This window comes from Physcomitrium patens, chromosome 6 (genome assembly GCF_059467195.1).
Source record: "Physcomitrium patens ecotype Gransden chromosome 6, ASM5946719v1, whole genome shotgun sequence".
Classification (NCBI taxonomy): Eukaryota; Viridiplantae; Streptophyta; class Bryopsida; order Funariales; family Funariaceae; genus Physcomitrium; species Physcomitrium patens.
This window is the reverse complement of record NC_143415.1, coordinates 20,601,675-20,623,558: the sequence shown is the minus strand read 5'-3', so window position 1 is coordinate 20,623,558 and position 21,884 is coordinate 20,601,675. Positions and strand designations below refer to the sequence as shown.

General features: G+C 34.7%; 1 protein-coding gene and 1 long non-coding RNA gene across 4 annotated transcripts; both read right to left on the bottom strand.

Moving 5' to 3' along the window:
* Window positions 1-9,533: 9,533 nt before the first annotated feature.
* On the bottom strand, window positions 9,534-10,411 carry LOC141045544 (uncharacterized). The gene is made up of 3 exons (XR_012217755.1): window positions 10,275-10,411; window positions 9,893-9,951; window positions 9,534-9,671 (listed from the first exon to the last, which is right to left on the bottom strand). It is a non-coding gene; the product is annotated as an uncharacterized LOC141045544 (long non-coding RNA).
* Window positions 10,412-10,682: 271 nt separating this feature from the next.
* Window positions 10,683-14,796, bottom strand: LOC112283957 (uncharacterized). 3 transcript variants are annotated; one of them, XM_024523379.3, is made up of 7 exons: window positions 14,585-14,796; window positions 14,067-14,324; window positions 13,619-13,755; window positions 13,164-13,376; window positions 12,170-12,991; window positions 11,176-11,853; window positions 10,683-11,069 (listed from the first exon to the last, which is right to left on the bottom strand). In XM_024523379.3, exons 2-7 carry the CDS (start codon window positions 14,308-14,310, stop codon window positions 10,746-10,748), a joined length of 2,418 nt encoding a protein of 805 aa, XP_024379147.1. In that variant the 5' UTR covers window positions 14,311-14,324; window positions 14,585-14,796; the 3' UTR covers window positions 10,683-10,745. The 3 variants fall into 3 exon arrangements, with proteins under 3 accessions (XP_024379147.1, XP_024379146.1, XP_024379148.1); XM_024523378.3 differs by having other exon boundaries at window positions 14,067-14,420; window positions 14,585-14,781; XM_024523380.3 differs by having other exon boundaries at window positions 14,067-14,312; window positions 14,585-14,781.
* Window positions 14,797-21,884: the final 7,088 nt, after the last annotated feature.

Sequence of the window (21,884 nt, the reverse complement as noted above, 5' to 3'; positions counted from 1 at the left end):
AACTATCACGAATGCAAGAATTGGACCTATTGTGGATGAATTTGCTGAGGCGTTTGCTGAAAGGGCGATCTATTCAATGGGTGATTTGTATTCAGGTTATGATCAATTTTAACTTGTCGAAGAAAGTAGAGATATGACAACGATGAGGACACCGCTTGAATTGGTTAGAATGTGCACTCTTCCTCAAGGCGCGACTAACTCAGTTGCGCATATGATGAATGGGATGAATAAGGTATTGAGAGATTTTATTTCGGAAAAGACTATGCCTTTTCTGGATGATGTTCCAATAAAAGGGTGCAGAGAAGGAGACAAGGATGAAACTTTAGATACGAGGGGGTGTCACAGATATGTTGTCGATCATATATAAGATTGTGAAAAGATTTTAACTCGACTTGGAGAAGTTCATCTTCCATTATCAGGTATGAAGTCCGTATTTGGAGTACAAGAGGTTGTAATTGTTGGACATTTATGTGGATCCTACGGAAGAAAACCAGATCCGACTAAAGTTGATGTAATTGGAAGGATGAAAGAAGATTGTGATTCTTTAACAGAGGTTCGCAGGTTTTTGGGTGCATGTGTATTTTATCAAATCTGGATCCCTCATTTTGCCCACATAGCAGATCCATTATATGAACTGTTACGCAAGGGTTACCGATTTAAATGGGAAGAAAGGCATATTCAGGCAATGCAAAGATTGAAGAAATTATTGATGTCACCTCCAATATTGAGAAAGGCTGATTATAAGTGCAATAGACCTGTGATTCTTACTGTGGACACTAGTTCAATTGCCATTGGATGGGCTGTGGATCAAGATGATTCAAATGGGAGTAGATTTGCAATTCGATTTGGGGCTAAAGTTTTAAGTATTCGTCAGCGTGCATATTTGCAAGTCAAAAGAGAACTTTGGAGAGTCGTTTCGGCTATGAAAGCTGAAAAGGACTATTTGATTAAGGCAGTAGTAGTAATTGAAACAGATTGCTTGCCATTGCTTGGAATGATTATTAACTGTTCAACGCCAGATATTGCAATGTTGAGATGGATTGCTTATATTAAGTCACTAAATCCAGAATTTAAGCATATCACTGGGAAAGACAATTTAGTAGCAGACATGCTATCTCGAGCAAGATACGAGAGGGAGGATGAAATGGTTAAAGACATTGATGATGTCGGATTGAAATTCTATTCAATATCAAATCTCAACAGGGAAGACAAGCTATTTCTTGAAGAATCTTATGAAGGAGAATTATTGGATATTGGTCATTACTTGAATACCTTGACTAAGCAGGAGAATTGGTCTACAGAAAAATTCAAACAAATAAGAAAAAAGGCATATGGATTTTTACTTCGAGATGGATTCTTATGGAAGAGACCGAAGAAAGGAATTGGGATGCCATGACGAGTGATAGGCAAAAGAAAAGAAAAACTAATTATTAAAGGAGTTTCATGATAGCTTGTAATGGGAAAGTTAAAGAGTGGCCATGGCTTTTGTCATTTGCATTATGGGCTGATCGAACAACACATAGTTCGGTGACAGGATATATGCCAGTAGAACTTATGACAGGTCGAAAACCAATTATGCCGATTGAAGAAAAGGTACTTACTTGGAGTATGCTACCATGGGAAGATGGATTGACAAGAGAAGAACTTCTGGCTATTAGGATTCGACAATTGGAGCAAAGAACGGAAGATGTCCAGATAGCATTGGGAAGGTTAAAAAGAGCAAGGTTACAAAACAAGGCGCAATTCGATAAGCAACATCGATTGAGACCAAAAGCAATCGAGGAAGGTGACTGGGTACTTGTTTATGACAATAGTCTAAATAATCAACATAGTACTTTGCGAAAATTCTCAAAACGTTGGTTTGAACCATATGTGGTAACAACTGTTCATGATAATGCGACTTACTCATTACGGGAGTTAGATGGTACAAAGTTGAAAATACCAATTGCAAGGAAGCGAGTAAAAATATTTAAACGAAGACACGCAGAGATGAATATGGAAGACCTTAATGAAGGTATAGAGATTCCGCAGCAAGAAGATGAAAGTGATTTGGATAATGAAGGTGACGAAGACGAACTGGACAAATACGTAGAGGATATATTCTGAATCAAACAGCAATTGGGTAAATTGGTGTATACCGGAGGATGCACAGGTTCAGAGGGTGTGGATGTCGTTTTGTAACACGAGTATACAGTGAAAATAAAAAGAAAAGGGAATTTTATTAATATCAGTTACCTCGAATATTGGGAGCAACGACCAACTCCTGTACAAATACTGAGTGGCCAGGTTCAGTCACCCCGTTACAGTCAGCCAGGGCATACTGAAATGCTCCATTCAATTCTAATAATAGGAGTCAGTAGGAAGAGAAGGACCAATTCACACGATGGTTTCGAAAAGCCAATTGGATCCAATTTCGAGAATCCAATCCGGGTCCTCTTATCCAATATGAGAACTGAATTGGCCGGTCAACCCAATTACGGGAAATCCAGGTCTTACTATGGGTCTTAGCCAATCTGACGCAAGGACCAATTTGACCCAATTACGGGAACATCCAGGTTACTACTGGACTCTTATCCAATATGAGACCTGAATTGGTCGGGCAACTCAATGTGGTCTCGATTACGAGGTTCGATTCTGTTTCAGGCTGTCCTGTTCTCTGTGCCGTTTCAGAGAACGTTGTTTTCGGTAAATGGATTTCTTAAAGGTAAAAATGGAGGAGAAAGCTCTGACGGCGAGAGCCAATTTTGGATCCAAGCTTGACGACGAGAGCCAATTTTGGATCCAAGCTTGACGGTGGGAGCCAATTCCGGATCTAAGACGGAAGATTGAAGAAATTCACAAGATAAGGTTATGGGGGATATAGTTTTGAAGGGCGCATTTTTTTTTTTTCCTTGGAGAATCGGGGGGAGCTAGTTTCAAGCTTTTGCAAGGTTACTAGTTCGGTTTTTATTGGAGGTTTTTGAAGATCAAGGGGATTAGAGAAGAGGAGCTTCATGCTTCGAGTCGGGGAAGGGAAGACATAGAATTTGGATTTTTCTTCTTCGTAGAGTTTTGGAAAGACTGAGGCAATCGTTGCTGAAGTCAGTATTGTAATGGTGAATCGGGATTTTTAATGAAGTAGGTTTGAATACTCTTGACTGTTTTGTAAAATCGAGTTACGTCTGTGATTGAAGGATTAAAAGGGTGTCTATAGGATTGAGTATGCGGAGTGAATGAAATTTATTGGGTTAATCTAACAAGACAGTCAGTGGATACAAGATCGTAAGTACAAAGCGGTATTGAAGATTAACAGTTTGGGTTGTTCGGGGTTCTCTGTAACGTCTAGAGACCTACCGGCTGGGATAAAAAGGACTTCGACAAGCAGTCGAAGAGCATCCGTATAGATTTACGGTACATTCTTGCAGTCATTTATATTCCAACAGTCAAAACTGATAGGCTGCTTGACTATCGGCGAATCTCCATACTACCTTCTATAGCCAGACGCTCGACTCGTTCTCGAGCAGGAAAGCACGTAATACGACAATGTATGAAGTTTTTGGCCAAATTCTCTTCTATATATTCCTTGAGTTCAGCTAATTCATTTTGAGATAAATTGTAGATTGATCCAAATGGCGGTTGTGTTCCTCTTGAAGGTCAATTGAGCAGTTATAGGAATGATGTTTTGGAAGAGTATCCACATTCTTTTTCTCAAATATATCTTGAAAATTTTGATATTGGCTTGGAATGCCACTTGAAGTCTTTCTACCAATAGAAACAAGTGTGGCATAAATGATACAAGGTGATCATTTTTTTGCAACATACAAGAAAGCACTTACATTCACAAATATAGGTTTAATTATACTAGACTTATGACTTTCTGCTTGATTAACTACACTCTTAGTTATACTTTCAGAAAAGTCAAGACTACGAGAAATCCAATCTATTTTAGGATTATATTTTTCTAGCCATGATAAACCTAAAATGATTGGATTAGAAAGAGATCTAATGATATTAAATATTATAAAGCTACTATGACCATTAATTGCTATTTCTATAGGAAGGATTTCATGAGTAACATCTCTTGAAGACAACGGACGACCATCTATGACTTCTACATGAACAATTTAGTTTTCTTTACTAAAAATATGCTATATCTTTTAGTAAATTTTTCATCTAAGAAATATGCTGAGGCTCCTAAATTTAGTAAGGTAGAAGCTTTGAGATATTTAGGTACTAGAATAATATTTATCGTAAAACATGGAAGGAGTTCTGAAGAGAGGATAGGACTTTCACTAGGCGTTGTATAAGGTTCCAACCACACGGTCCCTATTGTAGCTAGACAAATTTGATTTCCAACATGCTATCTTTTTTGATAGCTGTACTCCTTATTTTATGGTTGCGTTGCTTCTTTGGACATTGTTGAGCGTTGTGCTTAGGTTCTCCACAATATAAGCTTAATCCTTCTTGATAACAACAAGTCTTTTCTTGCTCAGTAAGAGGTTTGAAACGTACTGCATCAATTTGCATATGCTCTACTTCTGAATGTATGTGTTGAAGAGGTGCTTGTGTTGCCATTGAATTATAGTAACGTTGAGGTCCACTTGTATGGTTCTCAAATCAGAATTCAAAAAGGTGATTGTCGTACTTCACAGCAAAGTCAACTACTTGACTCAATGTTTGAGAATCAAGTAAGTTGAACATTAATTTTTTTACCTCATATTGTAATCCGTAGAGAAATTGGCTAATAAGTGCAGCATCATCTTACTTGATATCAATTACAAGTTGTCAAAATTGTGAAGCATAGAACGTTAATGATTGATTGCCTTGTCATAAAATACGGAACTTATGGGTTGCAACCCAAATTGCATCATATTCTCCATACATGGATCAAAACTCTACCAGAAAATTCTCTAGATTATCCAATATTAGATCTCGTTGTTCAAGAAAAGATGAAAACCACGATAGTGCTAAACCTGAAAGAAGCATATCAATGAATCTAACTTGCGATCCTGGAGTTGGATAGCTTTAGGATTGAATTTCAATCACAAGTTGCACTTAATTGATAAATCCTTGAAACTTATATCTGGTGCCATCAAACTTCTTGGATAGGGCAATTCTTGGTTCTGTAACATTGTAAGGGTGTTCCACCATAGGAGAAGGGACATGATTTGGTACAGATGTTGAAGTAGTTTCAATTATTTCTATATCTTCACTTCTTACCAATCTTGTTGATCCTCGTGGTGGTAAATTGAGTTGATGCATCGCTACCATTAATTCCCTCAATTGCTCTTACATTTGTGCCATTGTACTCTTCATTTCAGCAAGTTTTGACATGATAACACTTAGAAAAAAAAAGATGTCTAATATCGCTCAAGAAAAATAGAAGAGAGGACTTGAGAACAAAGAAAATAATAAGGACAATATCACTTTAGAAGAGGGTAACCTGTAACTTCTAATATGCTTGCGTCTTATCAAGAAAAAGGGATAATCTACTCTTAATCAGGATTAGACAAAGTTCTTATATTATAGGTGTACTCTTGTCAATCTGTCAAGGACAAAAACATGATAAAGACAAATAAACAAGTGAGACTTCTCTCATAGAAAGATGACAAAATAGAAATAACTTGATATATATATATATATATATATATATATATATAAAGAAAGAAACTAGAATGGCTATTGCCAAAAGCCAAGAAAATTAGAGACCCTTGAAACTAGACTAGAAGCAAGAAAGGAGTTGACAAGAATGAAGAAGGCTTCACTCTTGTCTCTATATATATTATCTAATTAGGGGCTATGTGGCGATGTTCTATAGGACCTCCAATATGTGTTGACTTTGTAGGACACATGCCTTGACTTATAAGGCAAGTTTTTCTACGTGTAGGCCATATAGTTAGCTTGGTCTTCAAGCTAACAACATGTGTGGTACATGGCCAACTTGTTGATTACATTTCTAATCCCAAAAAGTCAATTAAAGACACCTATAAAGTCAAAGCAGCATCTATGAAGCTTCTAGAAAGCTTCCATACCAAATACTATAGAATTAATTTACTTTTATCTACTTTTACTTACTTCTACCTATTTATACATGTGATTATTGGCTTACATGCATATATCTATGATACTATGATAAACTTTAAATGATTGGATTAGAAAGATTTAATGATATTAAATACCACAAAGCTATTATGACCATTAGTCATTACTTCTATAGGAAGGATTTTGTGAGTAATATCTTTAGAAGACAAGGAACGACTATCTATGACTTTTATGTGAACAAGTTTAGTTTTCTTTACTAAAGATATGTTAAGTCTTTTAGTAAATTCTTCATCTAAGAAATACATTGAGGTTCTTGAATCCAACAAGGCAAAGGCTTTGTAATGTATAAGTCCTAAAATAATATTTAATATAAAACAAGAAGAAGGTTTTGAAGAGAGAATAGAACCTTCATTAGATATTATACAAGGTTTCAGCCACACGATCCCTATTGTACCTAGACAAACTTGTCTTTCGATATATTGTCTTCTTTGACATTTGTACTCCTCATTTTATAATTGTATCATTTCTTTGGACAATGTTGAGTAGTGTGTTTAGATTCTCCACAATATAAGTACAATCCTTTCTGATGGTGATAAGTCTTTTCTAACTCAATAAGAGGTTTGAAACATTTCACATTAATTTGTATATCCACTACTTTTAAATGTATTTGTTGAAGGGACATTGGTATTGCCATTAAATTATAGTAACGTTGAGGCTTACTTATCTAACTCTTAGATCAAAATTTGAAAAATTGACTGTCATACTTCATAGCAAAGTCAATTGCTTGAGTCAATGTTTGTAGATCAGATAAGTTGAGCATCAATTTCTTTATCTCATATTGTAATTCATAGGAAAATTGGCTAATAAATACAACATCATTCCAGTTAATATTAATTACAAGTTGTTAAAATTGTGAAACATATAATGTTATGGATTGATTGTCTTGTCATAAAATATGGATCTTATTGGTTGCAACATGAGTTACATCATGTTTTCTATATATGGATCGAAACATCACTAAAAAAACCTCCAAATTATCCAATATTAGATCTTGTCATTTAAAAAAAGATGAAAACCACAATAATGCTGAACCTGAAAGAAGTGTACCAATGAATGTAACTTATGATCATAGAATTGGATAGCTTTGGGATTGAAGTTCAATTACAAATTATACTTGATTGATAAATCCTCAAAACTCAGATCTCGTGCCATCAAACTTCTCAAGCAAGACAACTCTTAGTTCTCTAGTACATGAAGAATGTTCTACCATAGGAGAAGAGATATGATTGGATGTAGATGTTGAAGCAGCTCCAATCATATCTATATCATCACTTCTTTCCTTCTTATTGTTCCTTACAGTGGTAAATTGAGTTGATGTATCGCAAGCATTAATTCCCTCAATTACTCTTATATTTGTACCATTGCATTTTTTATTTCAACAAGCTTTGCCATGATAATACTTAAAAAATAAATATCTAATATTGCTCAAGACAAGTAGAAGAGGCGACTTAAGAACAAAGAAGATACTAAGAAAAATATTAGTTTAGAAGAAGGTAATCTGTAACTTCTAGTACACTTATGTCTTATCAAGAAAAAGGAGTAATCCACTCTTAATGAAAAAAAGACAAAGTTCTAATATTGTAAGTATATTCTTATTAATCTATCAATGACATGAATTGGAAGATGATGCATAAACTTGGAAAACCTGTATTAAAAGAAAAGTGACAAAATAGTAATAACATAGTATATATATTAAAAACAAATTGGAATAGCTATTGCCAAAAGACAAAGAAACTAAAGACTCTTAAATCTAGAATAATAGTAAAAAAAGAATTGACAAGAGTGAAGAAGGCTTAACTCTTGCCTCTATATATGTTATAAAATTAGAACCTACGAGGCGATGTTCTATAGGATCTCTAATATGTGTTGACTTTGGAAGATATATGCCTTAGCTTACAAGGCAAGTTTTCTACGCATGGGCCACAAAGTTAGTTTGTTCTTTAAGCTACCAACATGTGTGGCACATGGCCAACTTGTTGGCCATATTTCTAATCTAAAAAATCAATTAAAAACATATATACAGTCAAAGCAACATCTATGAAGCTTCTAAAAAGCTACTATATAAGATATTATGGAATTAACTTACTTTTACCTAAATCATATAGGTAATTATTGGTTTACATGTGTATGTCCATGATAAGTGGTCAATTAAGCATTGGTCATTAAGTCAACCATGATTTTTTAATATTTTAATATTTAGATTTTTTAAATTTATTAATTTTTATTATATAATTATTTAATGGTTAATTCAATATTGACATACCACCAAATAGTATTCTTTCTAAATGTGAGATTATTTCTATTCAAAATAATGCTCCTATAGTACAAAAATTTTATTAAGTTTTATTTTATTTAAATCCACTTTGCTCTTTAAAAACATAAGCTAATAATTTATTTGTATCAATTACAATAATATATAAATTTTATTTATAATGATATTGTATTACTTGGCTTTAATTTTTAAAAATATGTACCAAAAGGATTTTAAGAAATAATTTATTTTTATTTTCATGTCACAATTTTAATATTTAGTGATGCAAACTTGTATTGTATAATATGTCATTTTTTGATTAATATAATTTTTTGTAAAAAAATATTAATTATTAGAGATCATTAATCATTGGTGGTGGTGCATTGAAGGTAGAGAAGGAAATCATTCTTGCCATGGTCCTACAATCTAGGTTGCTTACTTTTGCCATGTAAGCCATATAAACTTGCTTCACCCAATCATATATAGCCACATAACCTCATTGGCCATATGGCTACTATTAATAATATTTTTTTATTAATAAAATTCAATAAAAATCAATTAATTATTAGAAATTAGAGGTTGTTGATTATGCATCGTAGAATGAAGTCAATTCCTAAGATTTTTTTATTAAGTAATGAAGATTATTAGTTTTTGAGGGATTAATATATATATATATATATATATATATATATATATATATATCATATATAAATGCACACATACACAAAGATTTTAATATCAAAAAATAAAAATTCATATGGTAGTTTGAAAAAAATAATATATTAAAATTAATGGATAGTTATCAAGGTTTTTGTTGTTTTTGTGTATTGGTCTATTTTTACAATTCACAATACTTTATCATTTATTATCATTAAACTAAAAAAATATATAGTTGGATTACTTACTTGTAGTTTTATAATAACAAAGTTTTTATTTTGAAATAATATTTTAAGATTCTTTTAGAAATTTTGTTTTATAAATCTTTAGCTAATATTTTATTGAGAACATTTGCAATTTGAGTTGAAAGTCTTGACAAATTGATGTGATTTTCTGCCATAAAATTAATGCATCAACTATAGTTAAGTCTAATTGTTGCATGGCTTGAAATAAAATGACCAAAACAAATATTTAACCAATCTAAAGTACTTACTCTCTTTCATCAAACATCTTCTATTTAATCAACTTTTTAATATACTATTGTGATATATCCTTGCAATACAATATGAAATTAACCAATGGTTAATCAAACATAATCTAACAATTAATAATATCACCAATGAGTGATATATACTACAATCTTTCTTTGGCAATAAAAGTTGAGAACTAGATGCCATTGTACCTGTAGATGTTAAATCAATCACATACCAAATTGAACTTGTATAAGCTATAATTACTTGTCATAATATGTATGTAAAAATTTGACCACCAAATTTAAGAAAAAGTTTAAATTATCAACATGCATTTTCAAACATTTTTATTTATATATATATATATATATATATATATATATATATATAAAGAAATATTAAATAGATCCAAGTTTTTACTAAATCAACTCACCTATCTTAACCATCATAAAAAAAGGAATGATTTTTAGATTTATTTCCTCTTTATTATATCTACAACCAATAAAAACCAACCACATTCACTATTCTTGATTACCATATTCTTCATCAAAGACAAGTCTATTTAGTAAAAGCATTGGTCTATTTAACATTCCCCTTTGTGTCTGTATATATATATATTTATATATTTACACACATATAAATAAATAAATAAATAAAACTACAATAGGTTTCCTTTGAAGTTTCTACAACACTAACAAATCTAACAAACAACAAGTGCACTTTTTGAAGTATTTACACATTTGATCTTCACACAAAACTAAACTTAGAAAGGTAGGAAGATAACAAGATAGAAGAATGGTATAAAATATTCTCACCTTAAATAAATCCTACTTGAAGATCTCTTCTTCTTCACTATTGATTTCTAACCTCAAATCACCATATGTTTCGTAATGAGAAAAAGGCAAATGGTGGCTGAAGAATCCATCTTCACTCAATGTTCAACCCTCACAAGATGCTTCAGTTCACATTTTTAGTTATTTAGTGACATCTAGATACCATGCCTCCAATTCATGTCTCACAAAGGCAGGAGCCCTCCAGCCATTGGTTATATATAATAAATGTTATATGTGAAAAATCCTTTGAACTTGCTTTTCACATCAAAACTTTTATCTAGAAGTTGACCATGTGTAAAGAATTTAAAAAAAAAAAAAAAAAAAAAAAAAAAAATCGCCCTTCATATGTGTACACTTTCAAAAAACACAATTAACAACCTCACAAAGATCTCTTTGTCAAACACGCCAAAAGATACAAGCGTCATCATAAATAAGCAGCAATGCTCGGTACATTTAATCCAGCATTTTTGTCCAATCATGTGGTCCCCATATTTTAGCAAAGTCTTTAGCGACTTTTTCTTGGTCCCTCCTCGACAACGCCTGCATATGAACTTCCTCTTCTTCGATTTCTAACATTCCTTCCAATACAGCCCTACCAAAATCCGGTTTGAACTTGCTCTCATCATCAATCACATGAGCATAACCTCCGTTCATTCCAAACTCTACATGAAAATAGGGGAAATTTATGGGCACAGAGGACCGTAGGCCTTTGATCCGAGTGTCAATAAGCCTCTTTGCATTATGTTGACTCCATTCACTCTCTGCTTCGTCGATTGCCTGCAGCGGTTTCCCACATCAAAATAAGAATAGTAAGAGTATGAGAAGAGCATCGGACATCTTACTTCGAAATAGACATGTACTTAAATAAGAAATCGGGCTCAACCTTCTTGAAGTAAAGAGAAGCATCCTTGGCAAAAGTGGATGGAATGGGTACACATTCCACCAAACAGTGGCGCTTTTGACGAGATAGATGCATGGCTGTCTCCAAAAATATAACCTCCTTTTCCTGCTCTCCAAACATGCGTACCAAACACTTCTTGAAATTACGAAGTTCCTCCCAAGTATCATCATCGACGTTACGGGTAGCTCCCTCGTGCTGCATGGGCACTATGTAACAATGGCCATTTACAAGAGGTCGTCTTGGAGGTAATGTAAGGTATGTATGGTTAGCAATTGCCATAGTAAGATGCTTGGGTCTCTGTACATTGTCGAAGCATAATTGGCAACGCTCCGTTTGTGTTTGAATGCGATTAAATCCTTGTACTGAAGGGCGTTCTCTCGCACCCTGGGAAGATTTCTTCTTCTTTTTCTCTGCCAGGGGACCCAAGTATTCATACTCGTCATCTGCTTTATACATCTTGTGCTGACCTATCAATCCTGCCAATGCTTTGTCCGCACTTTCCCTCCGTGATTCTAAAGTTTTTTTCCCCAAAGCCTCGAGCCTTGCTAAAACTTGCGATGGCCCAGGGGCAGACTGCTTTTCTTCTATGTCATCTGATTGCTCCCTCGCCACATTAGCAGCAGCATTTGCAGTAGCATTTACAGCAGCTTCGCTTTGCTTCTGTCAACACAAAAACATTTGGACAACGAATGTTTAAGTAGATGATTCGAAAAGCTCTCAAGAGTGCTGGATCCTCACACTCCACAGATCCTCCAACCAAAAGGAAAAGAAAAGCAGAGCGAACTCACTATATCCATTAACCAAATGTTATCGCATCGAAGATGCAATTCTAAAGAGTTCGAAGGCGTACCCTGTCCCCACCCCTATAGAGTTCAAAAAAAATGCCCAGTACAAGGTTTTTCTCATATTCGAAAAATGTATTCCTCCATCTAGATTGTGAACTAAGAAAATGCCTAAATTTAAGTCATAAACTTACCTGAAGTTCGTCTGCTTCCTTGTGTTTGCCTCGAAGCCGCAACTGCATCACTTTTGCTGCAACTTGGTTACTACTCAAATTTTGAACCTGCACGCTAACTTCACCCTTTCGCCCAGTATCAGCCCCAGCTAATACTGGTTTAATGTTATTTATCCCATCTGCATGATGAGAATCCACTCTGTGAGCAGACTCAGAACTTGCAATGTTTGTGACCTCATGTGAAGATTTTATGCGGCTCGGAGCAGCATCCCCAGTCTCACCCTGAACCTCCACTCTTGTGACCGATTTCGAAACAGTAGTCACACGAGCACTACTACCTATCTTGACATCGTGTGGATCAATGTCCTTCACAATCTTGGTGGTTCCAATCTTAGTCGTAGTCCTGATCGTAGTGGAGGCATGAGTTGCAGTGTTCGACTCTTTCTGAGACGGAGAAGATGGCACCCTCTTCAAGAAATTTCCATCATTTTCAAACTTGTTGTAAGTTTGAACGGCAGCCTTTAATATAGCAGTATCTTCTGGTCGAATACCTCCGCTATTTCTCCAGGACAATTTTCGGTCCACTCGTGGTTCTCTCATACGGTTATCTTTTACTTTAACGTCTTTCAAATAATCTCTGCTTCCTGTCCTTATCCTCCTATCATCCTCGTCCTCTCCCTCTTTGGATTCCTCCACTTTCGTGCGTTCAGCAGCCTGAGGGGTATCAGTAGTTTTCCTCGTTCTGTCTCTTTTAGCATGCATATGTGCATTGGCATGCGCTGCCCTTTGAATCGCAACGCTGTCGACAAGTGAAGCTAAAGAACCCCATCGTTCTTCGACCACCTGACCATTCCAACAAAGCGTCAATTTCTAGAAAGCTTCTTTTAAGTAATTTTTAATTACATGAACACAACAGTAAACAATATGAGAAACAAGCACAGCCATCTCGTCCTAAAGACAGGTCCAAACATAATTTTACCACCTGCTCGGCACCACGGAAACTCAGAACACAAACCTCATCTAGCTTTCGGCCTTCACGTGCAGCTTGCTCTTGAGCCCTTTTCAAGGCTTTCATTCGCCAACTCGCACCACCATCTCCAATACCTGGTGGAGGTGGCAACCTACCACGACCTCCTCCGCTCAAACCTCCCTTTTCTGTGTCGGTAGGCAGTCCTTTGCCATCGTTTTTCCAATAAGGATTAAGCTCTTTGATATTGCTGATTGGTTTCTGTGAGGATAGGCAAAAACCAAGCCATTAAAGAAACCTAACAAACTATTCAAGCCTTACCTACGCACCTCAAAATTTTAAATTTGTAAAGTGTATAGGAGTATAATGCCCTTGAAAGCAGCCAACAAAAATGAATATAAAGGAAAACCTAGTTTATAAATTCTCAAAACCTTAAGGCAAGAGAATCGAAACAATCTCACATCACGATTGTTTCCACCAAGATACAGAAGAGGACATCATACCTCTGGTTCGAGAACTAGCGCATCGTCAACCTTCGGAGCCGGCGGTCTTTCTGGAGCAAGGTTCATCCATTCTAAACCTGCCTCCTTCCTTTTGTTCTCTTGCAATTCACGGTTTTTCTTCCTGTTAGAGACACCATCTGCAATTTGATGTTCGAAACTTGAATGTTAGGGTTGAAGTTAAGTGGAGCCCTTGGAAGCTCGACTGAATTATCAAACATTAGCTAATCCCACCCGAAGAGGTTGCAACAAAGGCCTGCATATTCGAGAATGTGATCTCTATCCAAATCCAAAATCCAACCCCAAACCTCTTGCAGGTGCTCTCCTCAAAACCAACAGCTATTCGTAGGTGCAACTTCAAACCCTAGTCATTTAAATACCACGAATTCCAGCCGTCTCCTGGTGCGCGAAAAAACGCCAGAATTGACAGAAATATCAACCAAGAAAGCACCTGAGTCTTCGGATGTATCGTCGCTGCTATACTCTTTTTCTTCCTCTTCATCCTCAGAATGCTTGGATTTAGATTTTCTCCTGTAATCGGATCGATCATCCTTCAACTTATACTTCCGCTTCTCATCCCCGTGCTTGTGTTTTGCTCCATACTTACGCTTCTTGGAGGACTTGTCGCCTTGACCTTCATCACTAGCAGTGGCGGGCAATTCGTCCCTCGGAATGAACCGCACTGCCCCTAACATGGCTACATAAACGCCTTCTCAAAAAATTCCACAACAATCGCTCAATTCCTAAACTCCCAAAAACGGCCCTTCTGCCCGCTCACCAACTCTCTACTCCAGGAACAAGAAACCTGCTCGAGACACGAGCCATCACTCCACATGACATCATCCACGGCAGAAGAATCCCTCTGAACGCACAGCACACTTGACTAATACACTCCCTGTCTCCGTTACTTCACAACATAGAGCGGCATGAAGCGTGCGTAGCACGCTGAAAGTAAGATTACGACGTTACCTGAAAAGCTCTTCGAAGAGAAAACGTGGCCGTTCGCTTCAACAACAACGAGCTCGTAAGCAGCGTCAAGAGAGTGAATCAAGTGAAACTAAACTGACGTAGGTCCAAATCGTCAAAAGAGTGCTTTCTCAAGCTCGCAATTACACAATTGCACACCTTATTTTCAATTCCAAACGACTGCTTGGAAACCTGCACACCTCTGCAAGTCAGACCTAGAAATTTGTTGCCGAGAGCTTTAAAAAAGAGACGATTGCATGAGGCTTGTGGATGAATTTTCAGAATCGTCGGATGAATTTTACTAACTGACGACGTAAATCCGCTTAAGGGCTTCATCTGATAAATGTCGTCCAGCGGATTATCATCCGCGGGGCTCAGTCCACTCGACCCTCGCTGCCTGTCCGCTGCCCCTGGTAGAATGCGGGCAGCGGGTAGGGTGGAACAGCGGGCTTTCTTTATTTAAATATCAATTTGTTGTCGTTTTGGTTCAAGCATTTTGTTGAGATCGTTAAATGTAGCCGGCTCTCTCCATAATATTTACTGTAGGCTACAGTAAATACTGTAGCTACAGTATTTAGAGTCTAGTAGAGAAGTATTGTTTATCCTCTCCCCTTTTCTCTTCTTGTATATGAGACACAACCAAATCAATAGAATTTTATGTATGAAGCTCTCTCTCCTTAGAAACCCTCTTGTGTGTATGACTTACTACTACTCTTATGTGTGTGTATTACTTACTATTACTCTTATATCTGTCTAAACATTCTCAACACATTATCAGCACGACTCTCTTCTACACACTATCACAATTTTTTTGCTCTAGTCTTGACTCTTCAAACCTGTTGCTACTCTTGTTGAGTGTCTGCCTCATGATCTTGCTATTCTTTTTGCTGGCCCCTCACACATTAGTTGCTTGCTTAGAGTACTTGTTCTGCTCTTTGTCCTGCTTCCTTAGAATACTTGATCCAGCTGAGCTTCACCCCAGCTTGCTCCCTAGTGTGCCCTGTGCTTACCGCCAAACAACTGCCAAGCTGCCGTTGAATCGCCACCAAACTATCGCCAAACTATCGCCGAGCTACCGCCAAACCGCCATCAAACCTGTTGCTGCCACTGCCGCCACTGACATCCTATTGCCCACCCAATCGTCGTTGACGCTGATGCTGTCGCCACTGATGCTACCGCTGCTACCCTGCCGCCGCTGCCACTGTCGCTCACCCCAGCACCTTGTCGCCGCTGCCACCTTGCTGCCCTATTGCTGTTGCTTGCTGCCTTAATCCATATTCTCTTCTATAAAAAAAATAAAAAAATAAAAATAAAAAATTATATTTTTATTTTTGAAGTTCAAGTTTATCATTTTATTTGACTTTATGTTTTAAGGTATGTTTTATCTAACTTTTTTACTTGATTTTGTCTTTTGCTTTATAGATTTATTTATAACGAGTGCTTCAACATCTTCAACTACTTTTACTATGGTTCCAACTATTACCAGTGCATCCCAACATTTTCAACCTCTTTTATTTCCACCATTGACTGTGGATAGAAATAATTATCTATTATGGACAAAAATGGCAAAAACAAATTTATTTACAAAACAACTCTTGGATGCCATTATGTTTGAAGAATCTTCTACAATAAGTATTTCTATTCCTCTTGCTATTCGTTGGAAAGTACTTCTTCTCCTTCGTCGTCATCTTGTACCTGCATTACAACATTAATACTTGGAAATAGAAGATCCTATAGAACTTTGGAAGAATCTTAAATCTAGGTTTGATCATCAAAAGACCATTTTCATTCCAAGTGCATGTCATAATTAGACACATTTACGTGTCTTGGATTTTTCAAATTTAAATGCTTTCAATAGTAAAATGTATAGTATTGTCTCACAATTATAATTATATTGACAAAGTATCTCTGAAGAAGAAATGATTGAGAAAACTCTCTCTACATTTCCTCTTGTATCTACTGTGCTTGCACAATAATATAAGAACATGAAATTTCAGTCATTCTGATCTCATGTCCTATCTACTTCTTATGGAGAAGTAAAATGAGCTACTCTTGCGCAATGTGGAAGCTCATCCTATTGAAACTATAGTTCCAGAATCTCATGCACTTAATATTTTAAAATCTAAGAAAAAATTATATAAACATGGAAAACGTGCTTATAAGTATCAAGGTAGTCATAGTCATGACTATTTCTACCCGTATGGAAAGAATAAACATTCTACTATTAATTATAGTAGAAAATAAAAATCAAAGATGCATTCTTACCCTAAATATGGAATGATTGGACATTTAGCACATGCATGCCATACTTCAAAATATTTTATTAAAATATTCCAATAAAATAAGAAACTACAAGCTGAGGCTTGTGAAGTTCATACCATGGATGCATCGATAGATTCAATTAGTGTTGATGACTTAGAAGCTTATATGAATGATAAAATCTCTAATGATGAATCAAATGATGCGTTCATTGATTCTGCAACAACACATACTATCTTACAAGATAGATAATTTTTTATTAAAAAATCTTCAACTTGGCAAACTAAAAATATGATGACCATGGCTGGAGCAAATGCATTTTATTTCCAAGAGGGCATAACAATGATAAAATTACCTACGGATTCTATCATAAAATATAAACATGCAATGTTTACACCCTGAGTACCTCGGAGTCTGATCAGCTACTAACATGTACATATTAATGGTTATTACCTCTATACCGCCATTTTAAATAGAAAAGAGGTTTTGGTTTTTGCGAAGAAACATAAAGTTGTTGAAAAAGCTTTTGCTACAGAAAATGGTTTATACCGAATTATGATTCGACCTCCTATTTTATTTAATTTTACATCATCTATCACAAAGAATCGTGTTTCTCTCTAGCAAAGACGATTGAAACATCTAGGATCCACATTATTTAGAAAGATCATTTTATGTATAACTGGGCTTAATTTAAAGCTTGTGGATGTAGACTCTATGGAATTATGTCGTGCATGCGTGTAAGGTAAAATGATTACTCAGCCTTTAATTTAGAAACTTCCACAAGAATTACCACCAATACTTAAAAGATTGCATAGTGATATTTGTAGTCCTATTAATCAAATATTGGGACCATTTTGTTATTTTTTGGTCCTTGTTGATGCATTAAATAAACAATCACATGTTTCATTCTTATCAACTCGAAACATGGTGTTTGCCAAACTTATATCTATGCTTATTCATTTTCGGGCACATTTTCCTAATTATCCTATAAAAACATTGCGTATAGATAATGCAAAAGAATTCACATCAAAGTCTTTTGAAGACTATTGTACTGCAACATGAATTGAGTTGACATATTGTGTTCCATATGAATATGCTCAAAATAGACTTGTAGAGTCATTTATAAAGCATATACAACTCATTACTTGGCCACTCCTCCTTCAGACAAATTTACTTGCATCTATGTGGGGTCATGCAATTTTACATGCTGCAGCATTAATATGCCTCCACCCTTCTTTTCTTGAAATTATTTGACTACATGAGCTTATTTTGGGTCGTGTTTCAAATATATCTCACTTACAAGTATTTGATTGTTGTGCTTGGATTCAAGTACCAAAACCTCAATGGCGTACCATTGGAACTCATCGACAGAAAGGCATATATGTTGGTTTTGATTCTCCAAGTATTATTTGTATTGTTGATCCATCAACTAGCAAATTATTACATGCACGTTTGTAAAATTGCCATTTTGAACAAAATATATTTCCATCTCTTCAAGGAGGAATATTCAATCAACAAAGAAATAAAGTACTCATATTTGAAGTACTAAAAATGTTTACAATGAATCCCGATCCTAGGACATCTTTGGTAAAAATTGAAGTTGCTTAGATTTTACATCTAAAACGAATTATAGATGAAACACCTGATGGCTTCAATGATGCACCTAGAATTACAAGAGTTCTTATTAATGAGGCTCAGAATCCACCTGCTTAGATTGTAGTGCCATTGACTATAATACTTCAAGATATAACAACAACAATTAAAATAACTTATCGACCAGATAAGCAACCGCATAAGAAGAAAGCTATAAAATTGACTAAGCTTGGTTTTATTTCTCAAGAAATTGCCACTCATTCTGCGGGACTACCAATTCATGATGATATATCCATGCATAATGTACCTTCAATTCCTATGAAAAATAATCTTGGAATTGGAAAGAATAAGAACAAGTTGAGTAAAGAATTATTTATTCTATATTGTGCTACAAATGATATTTGGGACAAACCATCTATTACAGTAGATGAATCATTTGCATATATGATTATAGAAGCTCTTTCTTATAAGAAAGACAATCATGAACCTCAAACCATTGAAGAGGCAATGTGTCACTCTAATTGGTCAAATTAAAAAACTACTATCGAGGAGGATTATACCTCTTTGCATAAGAGGAAAGTCTTTGGTCCAATTTTAGATACTCTTACATCTCGCCCTATGGAATATAAGATGGTATTAATATACAAGCGAGATGCTCAAGGTCAAATAACCTGCTATAAAGCTCATCTTGTTGCTCAAGGATTTACTCAACGATTTAGCATTGATTATGAATCTACATATTCTCCAGTCATGGATTCAATTATATTTCGATATATTATTTGAATGACAATTCATGCCACCCTTGAAATGTATATGATAGATGTAGTAATTACATATCTATATGGTTCTCTTGATGCAAATATTTATATGAAAATTCCAACTGGCTTAGAAACAGGAACTCCAAATGGATCTGCTCCAAGACAATATCATGGTATTAAATTATGTAATACCTTGTATGGTTTAAAACAATCTGGACGCATGTAGTATCAATGTCTTCAAGATTATTTAATTACAAATAATTTTATAAGTGATCCACTAATCCCTTGTTTGTTTATCAAACGAGATAAAACTAGTTTTGTGATCATCGTTGTATGTGTTGATGATCTTAACCTAGTAGGCACTACATCTGCATGTATTACAGCTATTAACCTACTTATGCGTGAATTTGAGATAAAAATGGTAGGAAAAATAACTTTCTGCATTGATCTTCAGATTATGCATCTAACAAATGGTAACATTTTTATCTACCAACTAATAAATATTAGACGAATCTTGTAAAGATTTAATATGATTGATGCTTATCCATTGTCCATACCAATGATTAGACGTGGTTGTGATGGTCATGATCTATACTATCCATGCAAAGAGGAGGAAGAAATATTGGGAGATCAATATCCATACCTCGTAGTGGTTGGAGCACTTTTATATTTAGCTACATCTACAAGACTAGATATTGCATTTGTAATTAGTGTTCTTACAAGACATAGTGCACGTCGAATACTACGACATTGGAATAACATCAAATATTTATTATGTTATTTAAAAGGTACTGAAGACTTCAGATTATACTACACACAATCTGCAAATCCAAAATTGGTTGGATATTGTAATGCAAGATATAAATCTGATACTACAATAGCTAAATCTTAAACAAGATATGTATTTTTAAGACATAGAGATGCAATATCATAGAAATCAGTGAAACAAACAATAACTGCAACTTCATCCAACCATGCAGAAATTATTGCCTTACATGAAGTATCTCAAGAATGTATTTGGTTGTAATCAATTGATGAATTCATTCAAACAACCTGTGGATTTTCATATGATGATTCTCCAACTATCTTGCATGAAAATAATAGTGCTTGTATAACACAAATATAAGTTGGTTTAATTAAAGGCAACATGACAAAGCATATTGATGCAAATTATTTTAGTTATATCCATGACTTGATTATTGATCAAGCACTTATAATTAAGAAAATTGAATCTACAAATAACCTTGCTAATCTCTTCACCAAAGCTCTTCCATTGTACAACCATCATTGACTTACTTATCGCATTGATATGTGGCGACTTGCTTTTCTTGAATAAGAAAGTTAATGAGCTCTTTAAATAATTAAAGAGAATGATATTGCACTCTTTTTCCTTCATCTATAATTTTGTCCTTAAAAAAAATAAGATTTTTCTAGATAAGGTTTTAATAAAACAATAATTGTTGATTTTGTAAGATCACAGAAAAGTATAGATCATAATTCTATACAAATTTTATATTATGTAAATATTATGATGAGCGACGAGGAGTGTTGAGATCATTAAATATAGCCGGCACTCTCCATAATATTTACTATAGACTACAATAAATACTATAACTATAGTATTTAGAGTCTAATAGAAAATTACTATTTATCCTCTCCTCTTTTCTCTTCTTGTATACTAGACACAACCAGATCAATAGAATTTTATGTGTGAAGCTCTCTCTCCTTAGAAACCCTCTTGTGTGTATGACTTACTACTACTCTTATGTGTGTATATTACTTACTATTACTCTTAAATCTTTCTAAACATTTTCAAGACATTTGGAAGTTAGTTATCATGGAATAGGTGGTAGCATGGAATCAAGTGGCTACCATTTAGCATCGTCAATCAAGTTTGAGAATTAATGCTTCCATTCCATACATTTATTATTTCCACCTATCAATCAAGGAGTGTTTGAAAGGTCTAGCACCCTCATCTTTGGCCAACTAGTTCCATGTTTCTAATCTGACACTTATATTGCTTGAATTTGATCAATAAATATATCATAAGTTGTTTCAAACCAACCAATCTCCTTAGTAATAATTTTATATAACAAAAAATAGCTAGCAATTTTCTTTCACCAAATACATCCACCTTGATTTAAAGGTGTTTTATTTTATAACAACTACTAGTCAAAACTAGTTGTTTGCAACAACCACATCATACTCATAGGCACTAAATGAATTAAGCTAAAGATACTAGATTTTTCAAGTACTACCAAATGATTGAAAATAGTAAAAATATGGATAGAAAGATTAATTTTCTAAAGATTTTTTGGCTACCACCCTTTGTATTATTTCTTTTATTTCTTATAAACAACATCTCTTATCATTTGGCTTTCTTACAAGTAATATCTCTTATCATTTGATTTTAATGTATTCCTCTTTGCTTTTGCTTTGTGTCATAGATATATACATTTACTTTAATAATTATATGGATGATAGAGTGAAGCTTTTTTTATTCTTGTCAACTTCTTTTTTACTTCTAGTTTAGTTTCAAGGGTCTCTAGTTTTCTTGTATTTTGGCAATAGCTATTCTAATTTCTTCTTGAATATGTATATATACATGTTTATTTATTTCTATTTTGTCATTTTTTTTGAAAAAAAATCTCACTTTTTTATTTACCTTCATCAAGTTCTTATTCTTGACAACT